This window comes from Sporothrix brasiliensis (assembly GCF_000820605.1).
Source record: "Sporothrix brasiliensis 5110 chromosome Unknown Cont20, whole genome shotgun sequence".
Classification (NCBI taxonomy): domain Eukaryota; kingdom Fungi; phylum Ascomycota; class Sordariomycetes; order Ophiostomatales; family Ophiostomataceae; genus Sporothrix; species Sporothrix brasiliensis.
This window is the reverse complement of record NW_024467139.1, coordinates 437,014-456,463: the sequence shown is the minus strand read 5'-3', so window position 1 is coordinate 456,463 and position 19,450 is coordinate 437,014. Positions and strand designations below refer to the sequence as shown.

General features: G+C 56.6%; 8 protein-coding genes across 8 annotated transcripts; 4 read left to right on the top strand and 4 right to left on the bottom strand.

The window, feature by feature from the left end:
- Positions 1 to 731: 731 nt before the first annotated feature.
- Positions 732 to 2,079, bottom strand: SPBR_07295 (37S ribosomal protein; the record flags this gene model as incomplete). Its single annotated transcript, XM_040765549.1, has 3 exons — positions 732 to 1,034; positions 1,108 to 1,394; positions 1,509 to 2,079. The coding sequence occupies 3 exons, from the start codon at positions 2,077 to 2,079 to the stop codon at positions 732 to 734; spliced, it is 1,161 nt and encodes a 386-aa protein (XP_040616121.1).
- Positions 2,080 to 2,595: 516 nt separating this feature from the next.
- On the top strand, positions 2,596 to 3,357 carry SPBR_09002 (glycosyltransferase family; the record flags this gene model as incomplete). Its single annotated transcript, XM_040767128.1, has 2 exons — positions 2,596 to 3,098; positions 3,162 to 3,357. 2 exons carry the CDS (start codon positions 2,596 to 2,598, stop codon positions 3,355 to 3,357), a joined length of 699 nt encoding a protein of 232 aa, XP_040616120.1.
- Positions 3,358 to 3,697: 340 nt separating this feature from the next.
- On the bottom strand, positions 3,698 to 5,637 carry SPBR_06908 (uncharacterized protein; the record flags this gene model as incomplete). Its single annotated transcript, XM_040765164.1, has 2 exons — positions 3,698 to 5,452; positions 5,530 to 5,637. 2 exons carry the CDS (start codon positions 5,635 to 5,637, stop codon positions 3,698 to 3,700), a joined length of 1,863 nt encoding a protein of 620 aa, XP_040616119.1.
- A 1,793-nt stretch (positions 5,638 to 7,430) lies between these two features.
- SPBR_07697 (polyadenylate-binding protein 2) lies at positions 7,431 to 8,309 on the top strand (the record flags this gene model as incomplete). Its single annotated transcript, XM_040765951.1, has 4 exons — positions 7,431 to 7,526; positions 7,647 to 7,915; positions 7,986 to 8,073; positions 8,145 to 8,309. 4 exons carry the CDS (start codon positions 7,431 to 7,433, stop codon positions 8,307 to 8,309), a joined length of 618 nt encoding a protein of 205 aa, XP_040616118.1.
- A 2,546-nt stretch (positions 8,310 to 10,855) lies between these two features.
- Positions 10,856 to 14,069, top strand: SPBR_06500 (E3 ubiquitin-protein ligase NEDD4; the record flags this gene model as incomplete). The annotated part of the gene is made up of 6 exons (XM_040764756.1): positions 10,856 to 10,890; positions 11,123 to 11,244; positions 11,321 to 11,426; positions 11,507 to 11,640; positions 11,733 to 13,899; positions 13,970 to 14,069. 6 exons carry the CDS (start codon positions 10,856 to 10,858, stop codon positions 14,067 to 14,069), a joined length of 2,664 nt encoding a protein of 887 aa, XP_040616117.1.
- Positions 14,070 to 15,175: 1,106 nt separating this feature from the next.
- Positions 15,176 to 16,148, bottom strand: SPBR_07616 (NADH dehydrogenase (ubiquinone) Fe-S protein 7; the record flags this gene model as incomplete). The annotated part of the gene is made up of 3 exons (XM_040765870.1): positions 15,176 to 15,626; positions 15,712 to 15,955; positions 16,106 to 16,148. 3 exons carry the CDS (start codon positions 16,146 to 16,148, stop codon positions 15,176 to 15,178), a joined length of 738 nt encoding a protein of 245 aa, XP_040616116.1.
- A 761-nt stretch (positions 16,149 to 16,909) lies between these two features.
- SPBR_07744 (uncharacterized protein) lies at positions 16,910 to 17,732 on the bottom strand (the record flags this gene model as incomplete). The annotated part of the gene is made up of 2 exons (XM_040765998.1): positions 16,910 to 17,656; positions 17,712 to 17,732. 2 exons carry the CDS (start codon positions 17,730 to 17,732, stop codon positions 16,910 to 16,912), a joined length of 768 nt encoding a protein of 255 aa, XP_040616115.1.
- A 638-nt stretch (positions 17,733 to 18,370) lies between these two features.
- On the top strand, positions 18,371 to 19,221 carry SPBR_09000 (uncharacterized protein; the record flags this gene model as incomplete). The annotated part of the gene is made up of 2 exons (XM_040767126.1): positions 18,371 to 18,586; positions 18,661 to 19,221. 2 exons carry the CDS (start codon positions 18,371 to 18,373, stop codon positions 19,219 to 19,221), a joined length of 777 nt encoding a protein of 258 aa, XP_040616114.1.
- Positions 19,222 to 19,450: the final 229 nt, after the last annotated feature.

Genomic DNA, 19,450 nt, shown 5'->3' with positions numbered 1-19,450 from the left:
ATTTGGTGATGAAGTTGGCAGAAACAAAGTCTAGCAGAGGAAAGAAGCAAACAAAGAAGCAAACAAAGAAGCAAACAAAATGAAGGGCAGGTGCGACGGGGACACCAGGGGGGCAAGAAGCACCAGTCCAGATATACGCCAAATTACCCCACACGCTTTTGTAGTGTTAGTTCACAGGCTGCCGAGGCACTGTCTCCAAGAGGCAAGGGCGCGTGGGAAGCTCTAGTGCCAGTCGCTGCTCCTTCCCCCAGTTTCTTGAACAAATTAAGTCGGGGCAGGACCGTGCCTGCCTTCACAAGATGTATATCGTCCACTTTGTTTGCTGAATAATGTACATGAAAGCCTGGGACGTACCGGAAGGAACGATGTGCGACCCTGGCAGGTACGACTAGCGCGTAGATACCGTTTCCAAGACAGCAGGCAGCCAAGAGAAGATGGCGGTTAGATACGAAGGCAGAAAGGAAGATGTCGCAGATGTGGCCTCACCGCTGAGAGTGCGGTGCGACAGCTCTTTTTCCACTGGCCGGTATTGCAGTTGGCCCAAGCATGAACATCTAGAATGGGAAATAAAATCGTTGTATAATATTCGTACAGCCGACACCAATATGGCTTGTCCAAGGCAAACTATGTATTTACAAGCTGAACCCGTCGCGTCAAGTCGACGCTCTCGCCGTGTGCGTGTCCCGTCTCATCACGTTACATGTTTTCACGCTCATCTCATCCATCCGCATTTATCGCTGGAGTGGCGTCTGGGGATGAACGGGCCGCAACCGAGCAAGTTCTGCGACCTTGTCGCCAATGGCGCCCTGGGCAGGTGCAGGCGCGGCCAGGGAAGCCTGGATGCGCTGGACGCCATCGATCAGCGTGCCCTGGGCGGCCTTCGTCTGATCCAGCAGGTAGGACTGGGCACGAGCCGCCTCGAGCTCCTTCTTGCGCTCCTCGGTCATGCGCCACTCTTTGGGGAAGCTGGGCTTGTACTTGAACTTGTGGTGGCGGGTGTCGAGCGGAATGTCTTCAAAGGTGTCTGTAGGGTCCTGCCGGGGGGGGGGTAGAGGGTTAGTGGTGGCCATCACCATGGTGGAACAGCGAAACAGCAACTGGACCTACCTTGGCCTCGGCAATCAGTCGGTCAACCAGGTCGCCCAGGTAGCGCTTGTTCTGCGCCTGGTGCTCAAACATCTCGCAGCTGATGCGCACAATCTTTGTCTCCGGGTTGTAGCGCACGCCGGCCAGCTTCATGAGCTTGTTCTCCTGGACGGTCGTCAGGCCCAAGTCGGACGGGCAGAACTCGACCACGACCTTCTTCTCGGCCGGGTGGAGCTCGCCCATGTACGAAGTGTAACGGAAACGCAGGGGCTGCTGGTTGCTCGGGGGCTCAAACGGCTTTGCAAACTCTGTGCGATAGCAGTTAGAAGGAGAAGCAGAAAAAGAAAAGACAACGTAGAACAAACAACCACGAAACAAAATGGATACTCGACACTCGACACTCGACACTCGACTTCACTTACTTGCCAAAAGAGGCATCTCCCATGCAATGATGCGTGCCAGGTGGCGCTGGTCGCGGATCTCCTCGAGCTTGCCGTGGCCCATGCTCGTCATTTCGTCGCTGTGGTCCACGTCTTCGGGACCTTCTTCTAGAAACATTTCCGGTTCCGGCTCGTCCTCGTTCCAGAACTGGTCCCTTCCCTTCCGGTCTGGGCGGCTCGCGATGGATAACGCATGTTCCAGGTCCGTCATCGCCCGCTCAGCCTCAATCCTCTCCCGTGGGCTGAGATTCTTGAAACCGTCGTCCTTATCGGCCAGCATCATGTCTTCAAAGCTCCTGTGCCCCTGCGCCTGCTCAGGCTCCCGCTCGCGGCCCTTGGACGACCGCACCTCGTCGTCAGCACCGCGCCACGCCGTGCTCGAGAAGCATCGTGCCCTCTCCGTAGGTGATGTTGCGACTGCTGTGGCTGCTGCTCTCACGGCTCGTCTGCTGGAGGATAGGGAAAAGGTCGTCGTCGTCGCTGATTTTGTCGTAGCGGCTGCGCAGCACCGGCGCATGCCGAGCTGCAGCGACCGGGAAGAAGCGCTCGCCATCGTTCGCTGATCGATCTCACAAAACGGGTGCCGTGGAAAACAACAGCCAATTGACCGTGTGTCGGCTCGCGTGTCTCAATATCGAGAGATCGAATGTTCAGTGGGCACTGATTTTCCGCACGGCACTAGTTTTTTTCTCGCGAGCAATTGGAAGGAGAAACGGCGCTAGGCGACTTTTGTCGGAACGTACCCACCCACTGTGATTATGTAATGGCTCGGGATGGCCGCGCCCCACCAAAGACCGCCCAAAGCTCTACTATAGCGGCTGTACTCCGTATTACAGAGTGGCTTCAGGCCCATTTGACGCATCTCAGCGCCACTTTGAACATCACCAAAACACTGCGTGACCTACAGTTCAACTGTAACGGCCCCGATCTTGTAAGTCAATGCAGATTCTAAAAAGCTTTGACATGCATTTCATACTCCCAAATCGACGAGGCGTCGCCTCGCCCATGTATAGCTGATACTAATCACCTCAAAGTAGACGCCGACAGACCAAATCAGGTGCACGTCACGATGAGCCCGGGCAAGAACCAGCCAGGACATGCAGATGGCCGGCGATGCTTTGTGACTGTTGGCGCGACCGCCAGCTTCATCAGGCTGCTGCGCGAGGTGCTCGAGCCGCGTTTCCTCGACGGCCTCGGTGCCAGAGGCTTCAGCGAACTCGTCGTGCAGACCGGCCCCGACCACGACTGGGCTCTGAAACAGATTGAGGCTCTGGGACAGCAGTCTGATGACGCACCCAAGACAGACGGGCCCCCAAAACCGCAGTGGCCGGCCATCGAGGTCGTCTCCTACACCACCGATATGCCTTCGCTGATGCTTCCCTGCCGTGGCGAGGCACACCGACAACTGCCGGGCGCGATGATCTCGCACGCGGGCTCTGGGTCCATCCTGGAGGCCGTGCGGTGTGACGTCCCGCTCATTGTCGTGGCAAACCCCGACTTACTCGGCAACCACCAGGCCGAGCTGGCCGATGCCGTGCATGACGCCGGATGGGCTGTGCGAGGCGATTTGGGGTAGGCTGCATGTTTGCCCCCGGATTGTTCCTTGATTGTCTTGTACTTGTTGCTGACCAACAGACGCTTGGACGATGCGGTTGCAGAGCTGCAGGAAACTCTGGCGGCGACACAGGCTGAAGGTCTGCCTCCATACCAAGAACCGCCATTTCCGACTGCAGAGGCCGAGCGGAGCGGCCTGTTTGACTGGGCAGCCGTGTATGCAGGACAAGACCCCTGCACAGCGTCAACAGAACCGAATCTGCTGCGACTAGACTAGGAGAGTGCTGGTGGGCGGTCAATATTACAATTCGGGCGGTAGATGGTGTTGGCGTTATGGGTTGTTTTGGTCCTCTTTTCGGGCTCCCGTATATGTCTTTTTCTTATGTATTATTCAATCGTCGGATACCCTAAATGTCTGGTCATAGAAGCCGGCCATCATATATACAGATATCACGAAAGGAGATCATCATGCGTGTGCCGTTTAGTTATAATTCCTGATTGCGTATTCACCTCAGCTTGCCCGTCACTGAACGCTCTGTCGCACCAAACTCGTTTTTCTCAAAGGTGTCGCTCGCCGTTTCGGTGGCCTACACTTCCCTTTTAACGCTTCCGGCTGCTTATTGTAGCCCTGAGACAGTCCAAATCTTCAGTGCCGCGTCAACACCGGCGCTCGCCACCTTTTGGCTGCCGTCGACCCATGCGACGCCGCTGACGCCGTCCTTGTGTGCATTCAGCGCCTTGACCCGGCTGCCCGGCTTGGCCAGGCTCCAGACAAACACATTCGTGTCGAGACCGCCGCTGGCCGCGTGTGTCGCCGCGTCGTTCCATGCTATCGTCGTGACGCGCGCCGTGTGCGCCGACCACCGGTCCGTCGCCACCTGCCACGATCCGGTCTCGTATACCACAATCTTGCCGCTCGCGTTGCCGGCCGCCAAGTACTTGCCGTCCTTGGAGAAGGACAGCACCGAAATCGCCGATGTCGAATTCTTGAGCGTCTGTAGAAGCTTCAGTGAGCCGCTGCCATCCAGCTTGTACACATACACGACCGGCTCGGGGCTGCTGCCGACGGCCACGAGCGATCCGCTCGCCGCAATGGCCGTCGGTGTGTAGTCAGCCGTCGGCACCTCGGTGACCAGCTGGCCCTTGAGATAGACGGCAATCTTCCCCGACGCCAGCGCCACAAAGACGTGGCCGCTGTCCGTCGACGCAATGCCCTTGGGCTGGCCGCTCAGCTTGATGCCGTCGGAGCCCGTAAACGTGAGGGCGCCCTCGTCGACGGCGCGCAGCGTGTCGTCCCAGCCCACACTGTACGTCTGCCGCTGGCTCGCCAGGGACGCAAACTGGGTCACCTGGTTCGTGTGTGCCTGACCATCCACCACCTGCGCCTCGGCCTTGGCCAGATCCCAATGGCACACGCGGCCGTCAAAGCTGCCCGTCCACAGGCCCTGGCCCTTGCCGTCCGACTCGACGCCCAGTGCCGTGATCGACTTGTTGTGGCCGTACACCACTCGGACGGGCTCGTCCTGGCCAAACGTGAGGTAGTTGATGTCGCCGCTCAGGCTGATGCTGAGAATCAGGTCGTCGCTGCGCCCGCTCGGCCACACGACGCCGACCTGCTGGTCGGGCACGCTCGCCACGGACGACGAGCCGCCCAGCCGCCACGTCTGCAGCGACTTGCCCGACTGCGTGTCCCAGACGCGAACCGTCTGGTCGGCGCTCGCCGTGACTATGCGCTTCGAGTCCGAGGACCAGCTGACGGCGAAAATGCTGCCCGTGTGCGCGTCGCCGTCGCTGCCCACCGTGGTCGTCGGCTCGCCCGTCTTTCCGTCGTACAGCTGGATGCGCCGGTCGGCGCCGACCGTCACGAGCGTGCTGCCGTCGGGCGAAAAGGCCGTGCCAAACACAAAGCCCTTGTGCAGGCCGTCGGCCTTGGAGTTGAACTTGAACGGCGCGCCGTGCAAGAAGCACATGGAGCCGTCGTCGGACACGGTCGCCGCGCGCAGGGGCCGCTGCTGGCGCAGCGCCACGGCATTGGCCACCTTGCTGTGGCCGCTGACCTCGCCGACGCTGTTGCCGCTGTCGGCCGTGATGCAGTGGCCGAACCGCTCGCGGCCGTCGCCGACCGCAATGATGCGCTGGCTGTCGCCGTCCCACGCCACATCGTTGATCCGCCCCGAGATGATGGGGTACTCGCCCTTGGTGTTGACGGCCTCCACGGCGTCCCACACGCGCACCTTGCCGGACACGTCGCCGCTGGCAATGTAGAAGCCGGACGGCGAGAACCGCGCCACGGTGGTCGCGGCTGTGTGGCCCGTGTACTGCTTGCAGTCTGCCGGGTTGTCGATGGACCGGATGAAGATGGACTTGCCCGACTGTATCGTATGTGGCGAGGGCCTAGAGTCAGCCACGCACCTCTTCATGGCACCTGGAACTCAGGCCAAGCACTCACCGCGTACGCTATGCGCTGTCCCTTGGGATCGGCAGAGAGAGGTGTCGGCTGGCCGCGGAGCGTGACCGGGGCTGCCGCCAGAATGCGATCCACGGAAATGGAAGCCATGCTTGGTTTTGGAAGACGGTGTTGTCGTGTTTTTGTTTGGTCGTCTTCCTGCCGTTTCGAGGCCAAGCGGATTAATATTTTGTTTTTGCCAAACTGCTGCCTGGGAAATGACGAGGCCACAATACTGCCGTACAATCTCGCTAGGAGCTCAATGTCTAAGCTCCACCACAGGCAGATGACGAGATGTATGAGACGCTCAGTATCAATACAGATGTCAGAAAGGGGAGGGCAGTTGTTTTGAGAGGGGCACCTTGTTGTTGCGGGGCAGCCCGACAGGTCCCAGGTACAGGCCAGGCCCTGGCAGGGATCGCTCTTGCCCTGGCGTGCCCTGTCACTAATTACTGCTAAACTATCGTAGCCAATGTCAGGAATTAATTGCCCCCGTAGCCACTGTCCTAGTGGGTGCCTTCCGGACGGAGAGAAAGAGTATGGAGCACCGACTGGTGCCTAAATCGCCCCGGAAACAGCTCTGGAAGGCTGCGAAACAGCGCCAAATATCAAATTACGTCATCCTATATAGGTGTGTTGTCGTCCAAATCACATCATCTCTCTCAATAGGATCCATGTGAGTACCAAGAAGCTCCAACTCAGAGGGCGCGCGTTTCATTGTTTTCCACATCTACGGACTACTTCCTTTAAATGAAACGGTCGGCTTTGCCCTCGTCCTGATAGCTTTGGTATGGACTGTGACAGTTTCGGTTGTTGGAGGAGCAATGCAATGCTCTTTGTGAGGGTTGAGCAGAATACTATTCAGAAATATAAGGGAAGAGTCTCGGTTTTTTAATTTCGTGGTACATTACGTTGACAATGTCGTCCTCTGTGTGAAGTTGAGATACGTTATGTCTGAAGCTGTTGGAGTCTTTTTTTCTTCTTATTTTATTACTCTTATTCTCACACTTTTTATATACGAAATGTCATCCCAGAAGTCAGCAATAAGTCAGCAAAAGTACCAGCCACGCGTAAGATTGAAATAAAGCCCAAAAAATATGTGCTCGCTCTTGACTATTTTATTCAACAGCAAAAGCGGACGATGTGTCGAATAAAACAACAATATGCTGTATAATATGAGGCTTCAGCGCATTTACCTATGCCAGAGCCCCACGTGACTGCTTATCTTATCGCGGTCGCGTCCTTCCTTTGTGTACCAGGCGCCATAAAGTTTTCGGCTGTCGTAATCTGTGTTGCTTGCCGGATCTCTGCCCGCAACCATCGCCGACGACACAAGTCCACCGTGCGCACCTTTCGGAGCTGTAGCTGCGGCACCCTTACGTGAGTATACTTTCACCCACAAGTCATTGTTTTTCTTTTGCGACGCAACCGTGCTGTTCACGCGACTGCCGCCCCTTGCAAGCGAACTTCAAAGGAATCACAGTGTCGGCTTTCTGTTGTGACGAAAACGGAGCTGCCTTGGTTGTCGCCCTGCCACGTCTTGGGCCTGAGCCGTTGGGTAGCGCACCGACACGGCAAGTCTTTGTGCCCTATGTCAGGCAGCTATAATTAGCAGACCGAGAAGCACTTCTTTGCAAGAGGAAGGCTAGCTGTGTGGCTTCTTCTATTTCTCGTCTCGTTTTATAATTCTTTTGATGCTGACGCACCTTTCTTTCTCCTTGCTCGGCAGCAGACGTTCGAATCGACCGACGCATAATCATTCTCCGAGCGATACCTGCCGTATTTCAGGGGCCGATTTGTCTGCATTGCGCCAAGGTTCTCTTCGTAACGACTACACGGAGCCATATAGCGAGGCTACCTGTCGTTGCAAACGCATCTCAACTCAACCATACACATACATCACCATGGCGGACACTACAAAGCCAGAGGAGCCGACGACCGAGTCGATCGACAAGTCGTTTGACGTCAGCGGTAACGATGAAGTGGCCGGCAACGACGAGGTGAGAAACCACACTACCGCGGTGAAGAGGGGGGCCAGTTGAAAGAGGGGGGCGGGGAGGAACACCATCCGAGAAAGAAAAGAAAGAAAGGAAACAATGAAAAGCAAAATCCTGACGAAGGAGGTTGAGCAGACGGAAATCTCAGAGATGAAGCGCCGCGTGGCCGAAATGGAAGAGGAGGCCGCCAAGCTCCGCGAGATGCAAAAGGACCTCAACCACCAGAGCCAGGAGCTCACAGAAAACAAAGAAGACATCGACTCGCGGAGTATCTTTGTCGGCAACGTTGACTACTCTGCATCGCCCGAGGAGATCCAGGCACACTTCCAGAGCTGTGGCTCCATCAACCGGGTGACGATTCTCCTGGACAAGTTTACCGGCCAGCCGAAAGGGTCAGCTCTCACTCCCTCTGCTTGGCACGTATCAGTCCCCTCCTAGGACAGCGACGCTGACGTTGTGTAGATATGCGTATGTGGAGTTTTCCGAGCCCAGCCTGGTCGCCCAGGCCCTGGTCCTGAACGAGAGTGTCTTTAAGGGAAGGAACATTAAGGTGAGCCCCCGTTCCCTGCACGCCCGCCTCGACTTCTCTTGTTGCACTGCCATCTAACGACGCCACCCCAGGTTGTTCCGAAGCGGACAAACGTTCCAGGCATGAGCCGTGGCCGCGGCCGAGGTGGCTTCCCTCGCGGCCGGGGCTACTTTGGCGGTCGCGGCGGCTTCAACCCCCGTGGCGGCTACCGTGGCGGCTACCGGGGCCGCGGCCGTGGCGGCTTTGCCCCGTATTAGACGCAGAGGGGAGGCGAGGATACGTGAGCGTGGCGACGACAGCTACCGAGCTCGTCAGCAATGCCACCACGTTCTCCGTTCTCCGTGTCATGTCCCGTGTCTTTCAATTGCTTGCTTGTTGTGTTAGTCTCTCTTCCCACGCGGCACACAATTTCTGTGACACTGCTGCGTTTCGTCTCGGCTTTGTATGATACGAATAGAAGATTCAGGAAGGGTGTATTTTTCTTTTTCTTTTTACAAAAACAGGATGGGAAAAGGGCGATACTGGAATCATTTGATTTGTCGGGATTTTTTCTCTTAATTTCTTGCCTTGAATTTATTTTGCGCGTCTTACAATACGTTGCTACCCTTTACGAGTCTCTTATTCCTTCAATATAGATGACTCTTGTTTTCCTGTTTTGAATATCAATTCGAGTGTCAATTTGGCAGTCGACGATCTTGCCCGCTCTGAACAAGATAGGTTCGACCCAATTTTAGCCAGGACGTCTACCGTGGGTTTGGGACACGTTTGGGTCTGCGACGTAGCCATCGTGCTAGGAAAAGCTGGCCTGGTTGACTCCTTCCGTTGTATATTAGGCGTTGGGTGTTCTTTCCTTGTGGTTTACATCGTTTATATTTTCTAATGCCGTGCCTTCTCGGCACATGTGCTGCTATTTCGTATTGTTGTTCGCTCTCGCTCCCTGTGGTGGCCACTCAAAACGGAAGGCGCATGGGCGCTTAGGTGACAAAAATAGGTGCAGTCGCGTGCCCATCCTACATCCTTCTAAAGGCCTCACGCCTGCCTCCGATAAGGAAGGCGTCGCTGGACGTGCCAAAGCATGCTTTAACACTGTGCCAGCCGTCGGAATGCCCGTAATTTTCTTACGCCAGGCTTTGGACAAGGCAACATTTACTCAGATTCCCCCCTCGCCGTCCTGAGTAATTACTGGTGTGCTCTGGCTTTGTTACGGGGTGCCTCAGCGCGTGGTCTATTGCTGCGTGACCGTTTTGGGCTATCATCGACCTGGACTGCCCCTCTTTTCTTCTGCACTCGTCAGTAGTTCTTGCCCTGCAAGGGTGTATCTTAATAGATCACGACTCTTTCGAATTGCGCCCTTCCATCCCGTCGCCCCTTCTTTGTGTTCTTTCTTGACACGCCTTTGCTCTTTCCTCATTAGTCTTCGTTCTCTGCTCCTGCATCTTGCCGTTCAGTCAGCTGTGTGATGTACCCCGTAGTCCTCTTGTCCTTCTCCTGTGTCCCGTTGACTTGAAATATTCCATCTTCTGCCTCTCTTTAACACACACTTTTGAAAGTCTTCGTCCATTTCCCCTTTCAATTCCTTCTGGTTGCACAGTTGTTATGCTCCTTTGTCGTTCTTGTCGTCCATCTTTCCATCCTATTATCTAGCCCTTGTGCCTGTCCTGCGGATGCCATATTTCGTGATCTCAATTGACGATTGTTTCGGCTTCATTTCGAATGTAAAACTTTGTGTTGTTTACCCTTTGCGTGGCTGCTCTGTTCAGCCCTTCTTTGGCCAGTCTCCGCAGCTCGTCATTGCCCGGCTACCCGCCCGCAAGCTCCGTTGATCGCTCCCCCCCCATAACCTTGCCTTATTCGCCACTCACCACATCGACTATCGCCCCTGAACAGTTTTCTCCATCAGCGCTGGAAAGTATTGGGCCTGGCTCTGGCCATCGAATCGATCTGGCCTGTTCCACAGACACAGCAGCGTTGTCACACAGTACGACGAATTCCAGATCGCCGGGCACCAAGCCGCCTTCGAAGTTCTTCTTGTGGCTCGCACGTCGTCGACCAAGACGGCATATCTCCTGGCCTGGAATCATCAGAGCCGTAGCGATCCTCCAGAGCTGCCGCTCAGTAGCGAGGCGCAGGTCTGGACAGCAGCACAGCCTCAACGCTACCAGCACTCTGCTATCTTACTACCCATTCGATACCCACCACACACATCTTGCCGACTACACACCAACTGATGCTAGGCCCTGAATCGTCAACTTGCTACGAGAAATAATTACGAATCAAACATTCTTAAACCACATCGTTTTCGGGCCTCGGGACTTTCGACGTTTCAACCAGTCTACAACGCATTATTTCTCGTGTCTTCTCCCCTGCGTCTGCGTAGTGCGAAGATCCGAGTTCGACCAGCAACTGCTTTTGCTTTAGGAGGGTATCCTGCAGAAAGTGGGGGGAAATACGCCTAAAGAGCACCTTTGTTCGCTGCCTATCACATCGTCCTGCCACTTTCTGAACCTTCTCCGCTTTCCACCGTATCTTACTCTCTCTCTCCTCCAGCGGCCTCCCGTCATCTGCGCCCTGCGTTGCTCGTACCTCCTTTCGACACCCACGCCCTGTTGGCGTATCATCTTGCTCCTGACCATTTCGCCGACCCCTTCGCTACCGCCTGCCGCACGCTGAGCAATCGTCTCTTTGTTGGCTTTTCCAGCCATCACCAATCGAAACTGCATCGGTCTCCCCGCCCGCGTTCGACTCGACCGCCGCCTTTCCATTCGCAGGTGCATCGATTGCATCGACCACGCCAAGTCTCGTCATGGCCAACAGCCGGATGGACTCCGGGCTTCCTGCGTGAGTTTAGCCTTTCTTCTCTGTGGTACCTTGTCGCGATCAGCCTTGCCCACAGCCACGTCACTGTTCCCGGGCGCTGTCGGTGTCTGGCATCGTTTGTGCTCTGCGTGGACGTAGATGAAGACAACGGTCCCTTGATCGTCATTCGGAATGTGCTAACCTCTATTTTCGAACTGCAGCCAACCTAACCTTCGTGTCACAAGTATGTTTCTTCCATCGTGACAACATCAAGTTTTCCCCGATACCCCTGGGCTGCGTACCCCGCGGCGCCGAAAGTCACTTTTGTGCCTCGTGTTCTGACCAACATCCATTTAGTCATCGCTGCCGATGGACTGTACAAGCGCGACGTGTTCCGTAAGTGACATATTGACATATTCGCTGTTTCCAGACACGCATCTGAACCTTATTGACACAATTTGCTTCTTAAAAGGCTTTCCCGACCCTTTTGCCGTCGCCACGATCAACAGCGAACAGACCAAGACGACTGCTGTCTGCAAGAGAACGCTCAACCCCTACTGGAACGAAAGCTTCGACTTGTGCGTATTCCCTCCTATTATCGTATTTTGCCCTGCTGGGAACCTCAATTTGCTGACCCTTGGGTGCCACTCTTCTCTAGTCGCGTGAACGAAGACAGCATACTCGCGGTCCAAGTCTTTGACCAGCGGAAATTTAAGAAGAAGGACCAGGGCTTCTTGGGCGTCGTGAACATTCGTGTTGGTGACTCCGTCGAACTGTTGGCTGAATCAGATGGTGAGTGGAAATATTGATGAATGGAGATCTGCCCTTGCGTCGACCTTTTTTAAAATCTTCATTTCTTCTAACCAGGACGTTCAATTTTACAGACCAGATGCTCGCGCCCGACTTGAAGAAATCGACCGATAACCTTGTTGTTCACGGAAAGCTGATTCTGAACCTGTCGACCGATTTAACCTCTCCCCCTCGCCAGCATCAGGCGCCTCAACAGAACTCGCAATCCAATTCTTTGCAACCAGCTGCTGCTGCCGCGTCCGGATCGAGCCGTGCGTCTGTCAATAGTACATCACTCGCGGCCTCAGGCGCTCGAACCCACGACCGACCGACATCTGCAATGTCCGGATCTGTGAACGGGGCGTCAAACGCCAACACTACGACACTCCCGATACGCCCTGCTAGCCTTGTTGCGTCCAACACCGGCGCAAGTGGCTCGGCAGCGCCCGCGCCTTCAACTTCCGCAGCGCCGCCGGCCGGCGCTCCGCCTGCTGCAGCAGCCTCGTCCGCAGGTGGTGCTGCAGCCGGTGCCACGGCCGCTCTCCACGCACGCACTACGAGCACCATGAGTCCGTTCGAGGATCACCTTGGCCGTCTCCCCCCTGGCTGGGAGCGCCGTGAGGACAACCTTGGTAGACAGTATTATGTGGACCATAATACGCGCTCTACAAGCTGGACACGCCCTACCGCGAACGGATCGGTCGAAAGAAGCAACCAGGAAGCGGCGACGCAGGTAGAGCGCCAACGCCACCAGAACCGCACGCTTCCCGAAGACCGTACGGGCACCAGCTCCCCCTCGCTCCAGCAAGACCATCCACAGCAGCAGCAACAAGCAGCAGCAGCAGCGGCGGCGGCGGCGGCCCCTAGTTCTGGCACGGTTATGCACACGGGAGCTACCAGCCCTGGTACCGGCGAGCTTCCGCCTGGTTGGGAACAGAGATGGACTCCCGAAGGCAGAGCGTACTTTGTGGACCACAACACGCGGACCACGACTTGGGTTGACCCCCGCCGACAGCAATACATTCGCATGTACGGCGGCCAGAACAGCTCCAATGGCGTTATCCAGCAGCAGCCAGTATCCCAGCTCGGCCCGCTGCCCAGTGGTTGGGAAATGCGTCTCACGAATACCGCTCGTGTGTACTTTGTCGACCACAACACGAAGACGACCACCTGGGACGACCCGCGTCTGCCGTCGTCTCTCGATCAGAACGTTCCCCAGTACAAGCGTGATTTCCGGAGGAAGCTGATCTACTTCCGCTCGCAGCCTGCCATGCGTATCCTGTCTGGGCAGTGCCACATAAAGGTGCGCCGCTCGCACATTTTTGAAGACTCGTTTGCAGAGATTACGAGACAGACGCCGCACGATCTGAAGAAGCGTCTCATGATCAAGTTTGACGGCGAAGACGGCCTGGACTACGGCGGTCTTTCTCGCGAGTTCTTCTTCCTCCTGTCGCACGAGATGTTCAACCCCTTCTACTGCCTGTTTGAGTACTCGGCGCACGACAACTACACTCTGCAGATCAACCCCCACTCGGGCATCAACCCCGAGCATCTCAACTACTTCAAGTTTATCGGCCGTGTTGTCGGTCTGGCTATTTTCCACCGACGGTTCCTCGACGCATTCTTTATTGGCGCTCTGTACAAGATGGTGCTGGGAAAGATGGTCGTCCTTGCCGACATGGAGGGAGTGGACGCTGATTTCCACCGCTCGCTTCAATGGATCCTGGACAATGACATTTCGGGGGGCATTCTCGAGCAGACGTTCTCGACAGAAGACGAGCGCTTCGGCGTGCTGACGGTCGAGGACCTGATCCCCGGCGGCCGGGACATTGAGGTGACCAACGAGAACAAGAAGGAGTACGTGGACCTCATGGTCAAGTGGCGCATCGAGAAGCGCATCTCGGAGCAGTTCCAGTCGTTCCGGGAAGGCTTCAACGAGCTCATCCCGCAGGACCTGATCAACGTCTTTGACGAGCGCGAGCTGGAGCTGTTGATTGGCGGTATTGCGGAGATTGACGTCGACGACTGGAAGAAGCACACGGACTACCGCGGCTACACGGAGTCGGACGAGGTGATCCAGTTCTTCTGGCAGACGGTGCGCTCCTGGGACGGCGAGCAAAAGTCGCGCCTTCTGCAGTTCACGACAGGAACCTCACGTATTCCCGTCAACGGCTTCAAGGACCTGCAGGGCAGTGATGGTCCGAGGCGCTTCACAATTGAGAAGGCGGGCGATGTCATCAACTTGCCTAAAGCCCACACTTGGTATGCAATATACACCTTTCCGCGCACCCGTGTCCGCACATTTTCGACATTACTAACAAGAATTTTTTAGCTTCAACCGGTTGGACCTCCCTCCGTACAAGAACTTGGAAACGCTCCAGGGCAAGATGACGATTGCTGTCGAGGAGACAATGGGTTTTGGTCAGGAATAGATGCAACCAGCGTGCTTACTTGTTGTGTTGCCACGCCTTTTGCGTGCCTTTGCGTTTATTGCAAATATCTATTCTTCCCTCAGATACTGCTGGTGCTAAATTTTGATTTTCTCTCCTTCACTCGTTCGCTTGCTTGCGCGTGTTTTTCTTGGGCTACACGTTACTGCTTTTCCATCATACTTGCGCGTCGGATGTTACTTACATGTTTTGCGGCTTTTGCTTCTCAACCTTGATGTTATTTTATCCCCTTTTTCTCCTTTGTCTCCTTTATCCACAGATCTTTGATTGTTACAATTTGATTTTTATACTTTCCGTGTTCCTTTATGTTGTCCCCCTTACCCTTCATCTTTCTTGTCAGCCTACAGCAAATGGAAGTATCGATACACATGACGTGCAGAGCCTCGTCTTTGAACGGCCCATGGCACAAAATTTGGATCCAGTCATGTTGTGTTTCTGTACTTTGGCCCCCCTTGTTGCTTGCTTTTGCCTCCTGTGGCCCGCCGGTTGGTGGCTTAGTCGAAACAATCTCTTATTTTGTTTTTGTACTTCAGTTGTATAAAGCAGCCGCTCCGTGTACACTCAAACACTCAATCGTCGCCTCCCAACATAATAATTACATACGTTTTGCAGTAAATGCTGGCTCTGGCTGCGTGTAGCTATGCTCCAGTGTGATGGATGCTACCTTACGTGAAGTGTCAGCTGTTGTCTATTAACACAACACTCCCACAAGGCGCAGCATGATTATTCAAAGTGATTTGTTTATTTTTTGGCATTCATTTTGTTTTCTCTGGAGGCGCAACAGGGCCGAGAATATATGTACATGTAACATGGAGGACTGCGAATGTGGTGGTCGAAATCGGTGGGCAATGCGAGAAAACAAGAAAATGACATGGTAGAGGCGGAAAAGAAGGAACAAGAAAAAATTGGGGGGGAAACGGTCACAAATCAACAAAAATAAAAGCCCGGGCATCCCAAGCCGGACCAGCACAGCATCCTCGTCCGATGAAGAATGCTCTTGTTTTTCGTACTTTTCATTCTTTCCCCGCCAGTAGCAGACACGTTTCGTCCACAAGGCCAAGCCGCAATGTGGCAATGTGCATGATCGTCTACTTCCGGTACCACATGCGGGTAATCTTCGTGTTCCGCTGCTTGCGCATCAGCTGGAAGACGCCGTACATGAGCGCCTCGCTGGTGGGCGGGCAGCCGGGGACGTAGACGTCGACGGGGACGATGCGGTCGCAGCCGCGGACGACAGAGTAGCTGTAGTGGTAGTAGCCGCCGCCGTTGGCGCAGGAGCCCATGCTGATGACCCAGCGGGGCTCCGGCATCTGGTCGTAGACTTGGCGCAGGGCGGGGGCCATTTTGTTGGTGAGGGTGCCGGCGACGATCATGACGTCGGACTGGCGCGGCGAGGCACGGAAAATGATGCCGTAGCGGTCCTGGTCGTAGCGCGGGGTGGACAGGTGCATCATCTCGACGGCGCAGCAGGCGAGACCAAAGGTCATGGGCCAGAAGGACGACTGGCGGCCCCAGTTGGCAATGATGTCGAGGGTGGTTCTGTCATGTCAGGAGAAGAAGCGAAAACAGAGAGAGGGGGAGAGAGGGAGAGAGGGAGAGAGAGAGAGAGCGGCGGCGAACGTACAGTGCGTATTGGACGAGGCCCTTTGTGCCTTCCTGGCTGGGCAGCGGCACCTCTTTCCGTTCACGGCGGGCCAGGCCGGTGGCACCGTGTGAGTGGTGCTGCTCAACGGCGGCAGCGTTGTTCTGGCGCGCGGACGACGAGAGCGGCGCGGCGGACGGGAAGGTCGTGTGGAGGGAGGTGGCGGCCGGGGCGGCGCGGAAGGGGACCAGGGCGGTCGTGCTAGAGGCAAAGGGCATTGGCTTGGCTGGGACGAGTTAGTCTGGGAGACGAGGAACAGACGGACGATAAGAAAGGACAACGATGGATGTAGATGTCCACTATCGATATGCTCGGCCAGCGTGGGCCAATGGAAACAGGGCATCGTCGAGGGGCGGCGATGTGGGACAGGACTGACCTCGCAGCACTGCTGTGGCCCTTGTCCGCAGCGAGGCAGACATGGCTGTGGATGTGACGGTGGAGAGGAGAGGGGGGGAAGATGCGCGTCGTTGGCGGGTGAGGGCCAACAAGTCGGAGAGCGGGGGCGATGAACGGTGTGCGACGAAACGCCCCAAGAGTCGTGACAACAAGAGGCGGATGCTGTTCTCTTTTCGGCGGTCTCTGGTTCGGTTTGGGCCAGCTGTCGTCGCAATCAATCAATTGAGTACAGTCGGTAGAGTCGCTGTCACTGTCGTGCGTGGTCGTGCGTCGCGAATCGGGCAGTCTCGAGGGGGACTGGGGGCTGCAAAAAGTGGTGATAATTCGCCGGGAGAAGGAAAAGGTGCCTTCTTTGCGGAGAGCGGCAATGCGGTATGGAGGAGGATTTTGCGGCTTTTGTCGCCTCTGGCGTTGGTCAGAAAAGGAGAGGTGTTGATTGGCCAGACACAGCTCTGGTGGAGCCTGCGACAGTGTCCAACGTACAGTGTAAAAGATACGCTTTTATGCATATAGGAAAAGTGCAGTATATGTGTATGCTTGTAAGCGTGTGCCGGCCAACAACGACAATACGACAAGATGAACGGCGACAGACGCAACGGATGAACAAAGGAAATGTATTCTGCTGTACAGGAAAACTCTATGCCATGCAGTGTGGCCATGAAAACGAATAAAAAATATACAGGAAACCGCGAAATATGCATGCCGCCCTCGTCTATCCGGTTTTCCGTCCCTATCGTTACTTATCCATACAGATCATACACCGTGGACAAAGCACGCACTGCACTCATGCCGTCTGCTTGTAGCGCTCGTCGAGCAGCTCGCCCACGCTTTTCTTCATTCGCACATCCTCGGCCGCGCCGGTGTAGCGCTGCTGCAGCGCCAGCTCCACCTCCGACAGCTGGCCCGCAGCCTGGGCCGCGGCCGTCTGGGCCTTGCTCGTCTCGGCGGCCAGTACCTCGCGGCCCTTGTCGACCGCGCGGCTGGCCGCCTTCTTGGCCACCGCGGCCGCCTCGTTGGCCTGCGCAATGGCGGCGGCCTGGATGTCCTTGGCCTCGGCCTTGACGCTTTCTGTGACGGCCACCGCCCGTTCCTTGACCGCGGCTGTCGCGGCGGCCGCCGTGGCGGCGGCCTCCTCGCCGCCAAACGTCTGCCGCCAGATCTGGCCCAGCCGGCCCTCGGCGTTCTCGCGCACTTCCACCCAGTCGGTCGTCTGCACCTTGCGCACGGCGCCTTCAATCTCCGCGTTCCACCGCGTCTTCAGCTCCTCGACAAACGACGACCGTGGCTGCCGCGGCGTGTCCGCCTTGGACGGGTAGTAGAATTCTTGTGCGGCGGCGGCTGCCGAGAGATCGGCCGGCGTCTCGGCGGCATGGGGCGTGGCGAGGCGCGCGGCCGTAATGGGGTCGGCGAGCGCGAGCGCGCGCAGGACGGTCGTGTTGGCGCGCAGGACGTCGCACTGCCGCTGGCGGTTGCGCTGGTGCGCGAGAACCGTGAGATAGGCCACCGAGAGCGTGAGCGTTACGCCGCCGGTCTGCGAGGTTAGTGGGAGGCGTAGACATCGAGGAGGGAGGTGCAAATTGTCGTACAAATCCTGTGGTGAAGCCCATGGCTCCGGTGCGTTGAGTGTCGACGCCGGCAATGAAAACAAGGGCTTGAGTCGGCCAGAGAGAGGCGTCGGTTTTGTCGTCCGTGGAGGCCCAATTGGATGCCCGCTGTCGCGTGTCGTGTGTTGTCGTCTCGTTGTGTTGGATTCTGGTGACGAAACGAAAGCGGAAAGAATTTCGGTTTCGCGTGCCAGGAGATGATGTTCGTTATCGGCAGCTATTCGGCCCCGGCACATGCGCTATTTTTTCGGCTCTCTAGCGGTACCTGCGGCACTCCAGCGTGCTACAGGCGCTGGAGAATGCACTATTAATGACTACGATCAGCGCATGGAGTGCTAGCTGTAATTACGCAGGTACGAACAGAGAAGGCACGCAGCAATTCCTGTCCCACCAATTTGGCAGGAACGAGTAAAACAGCCGCACGTGACCATACTTTTAGTGGGAGAAAAAGTTCGAGATGCCCAAAGTGCTCCACAGCGTCCACTTCATACCTCACGAGGCATTCGACGACAAGAGCCTTCTTGTCCCCTGCCACCCGCCGACGTACGACGCCAATTTGGCCTGGAGAGCCGTGCACGACATCGAGACGACGAGACAGCCAGACCTGCAGCCCGGCACCGCCCTCCCCGTCCACCGTCGCCATGGCCGGTGGTCTCGTCAAATACCGGCATCTGAGCCGTTCGTCTGCACATCGCCAGGCCCTGCTGCGCAACCTGGTCTCGTCGCTCGTCAAGCACGAGTCAATACACACAACATGGCACAAGGCCAAGGAGGCCCAGCGGCTGGCCGAGAAGCTGATTACCCTGGCCAAGCGCGACAACGAAGAGACCCGCCGGAAAGCCCAAGCCATTCTTTACGTGAGTGACAGTTCAGAGCTCGCCATGACAACATGACACACACGCACACCCATGCGCACATGTTGACCCTGTAGACCCCCCATCTCCTAATGCCCAAGCTCTTCGGTCCGCTAAAGACCCGCTACGCCGACCGCCCCGGCGGCTACACGCGGGTCCTGCGCACCGAGCCCAAAAAGGACGACCAGGCCCAGTCCGCCATCCTCGAGCTCGTCGACGGGCCCTACGACATGCGCTTCGCCATGACGGCTGCGGCCGTCGCCCGTGACCGCGCCCTGGGCCGCGACCACACGGACCTGACCCAGCGCAACCGCGAAAAGGTCACGCGCTTCCGCCAGAACGGCGAGGACGATTTCGAGCGCATGGTCCGCAGGACGCAGCGGCTGCGCCTCGACGAGGCCGGCGTGCAGCTGGCCGACTTGGAGCCCATCATCTCGCAGCGCACGCCCGACGCCGACGAGCTCCTGAAGCGGGCCAAGCCTGCACACGACTACTGGAGTCCGCCCAAGAGCCGGAGGTCGGCCAAGGCGCTGTCCAACGACATCGGCGAGCCCAAGAACCAGGCGCCACCGCCGCCGCCACCGCCGCCGAAGAAGACGCTGGGAGATCGGATACGGAGCCTGCCGTTAGTAGGATAGGGGTGGAGAATGACCGGGAGGGAATTGCATTGCAAAAAGTGACGGACGGAACGAAAGAAACGATAGTAAGGGAAAGCGACACTGGGTGTCTTGGTATTTGTACAGCATCAACTCGATACACCATGTAAGATATACAGTAAAACTCCGTCTATGAAACAATGTATCTATTATGCGATTATGCGATACTCTGTTTGTGTCCTGGAACAATGACGGGCAAGATGCTGAACCG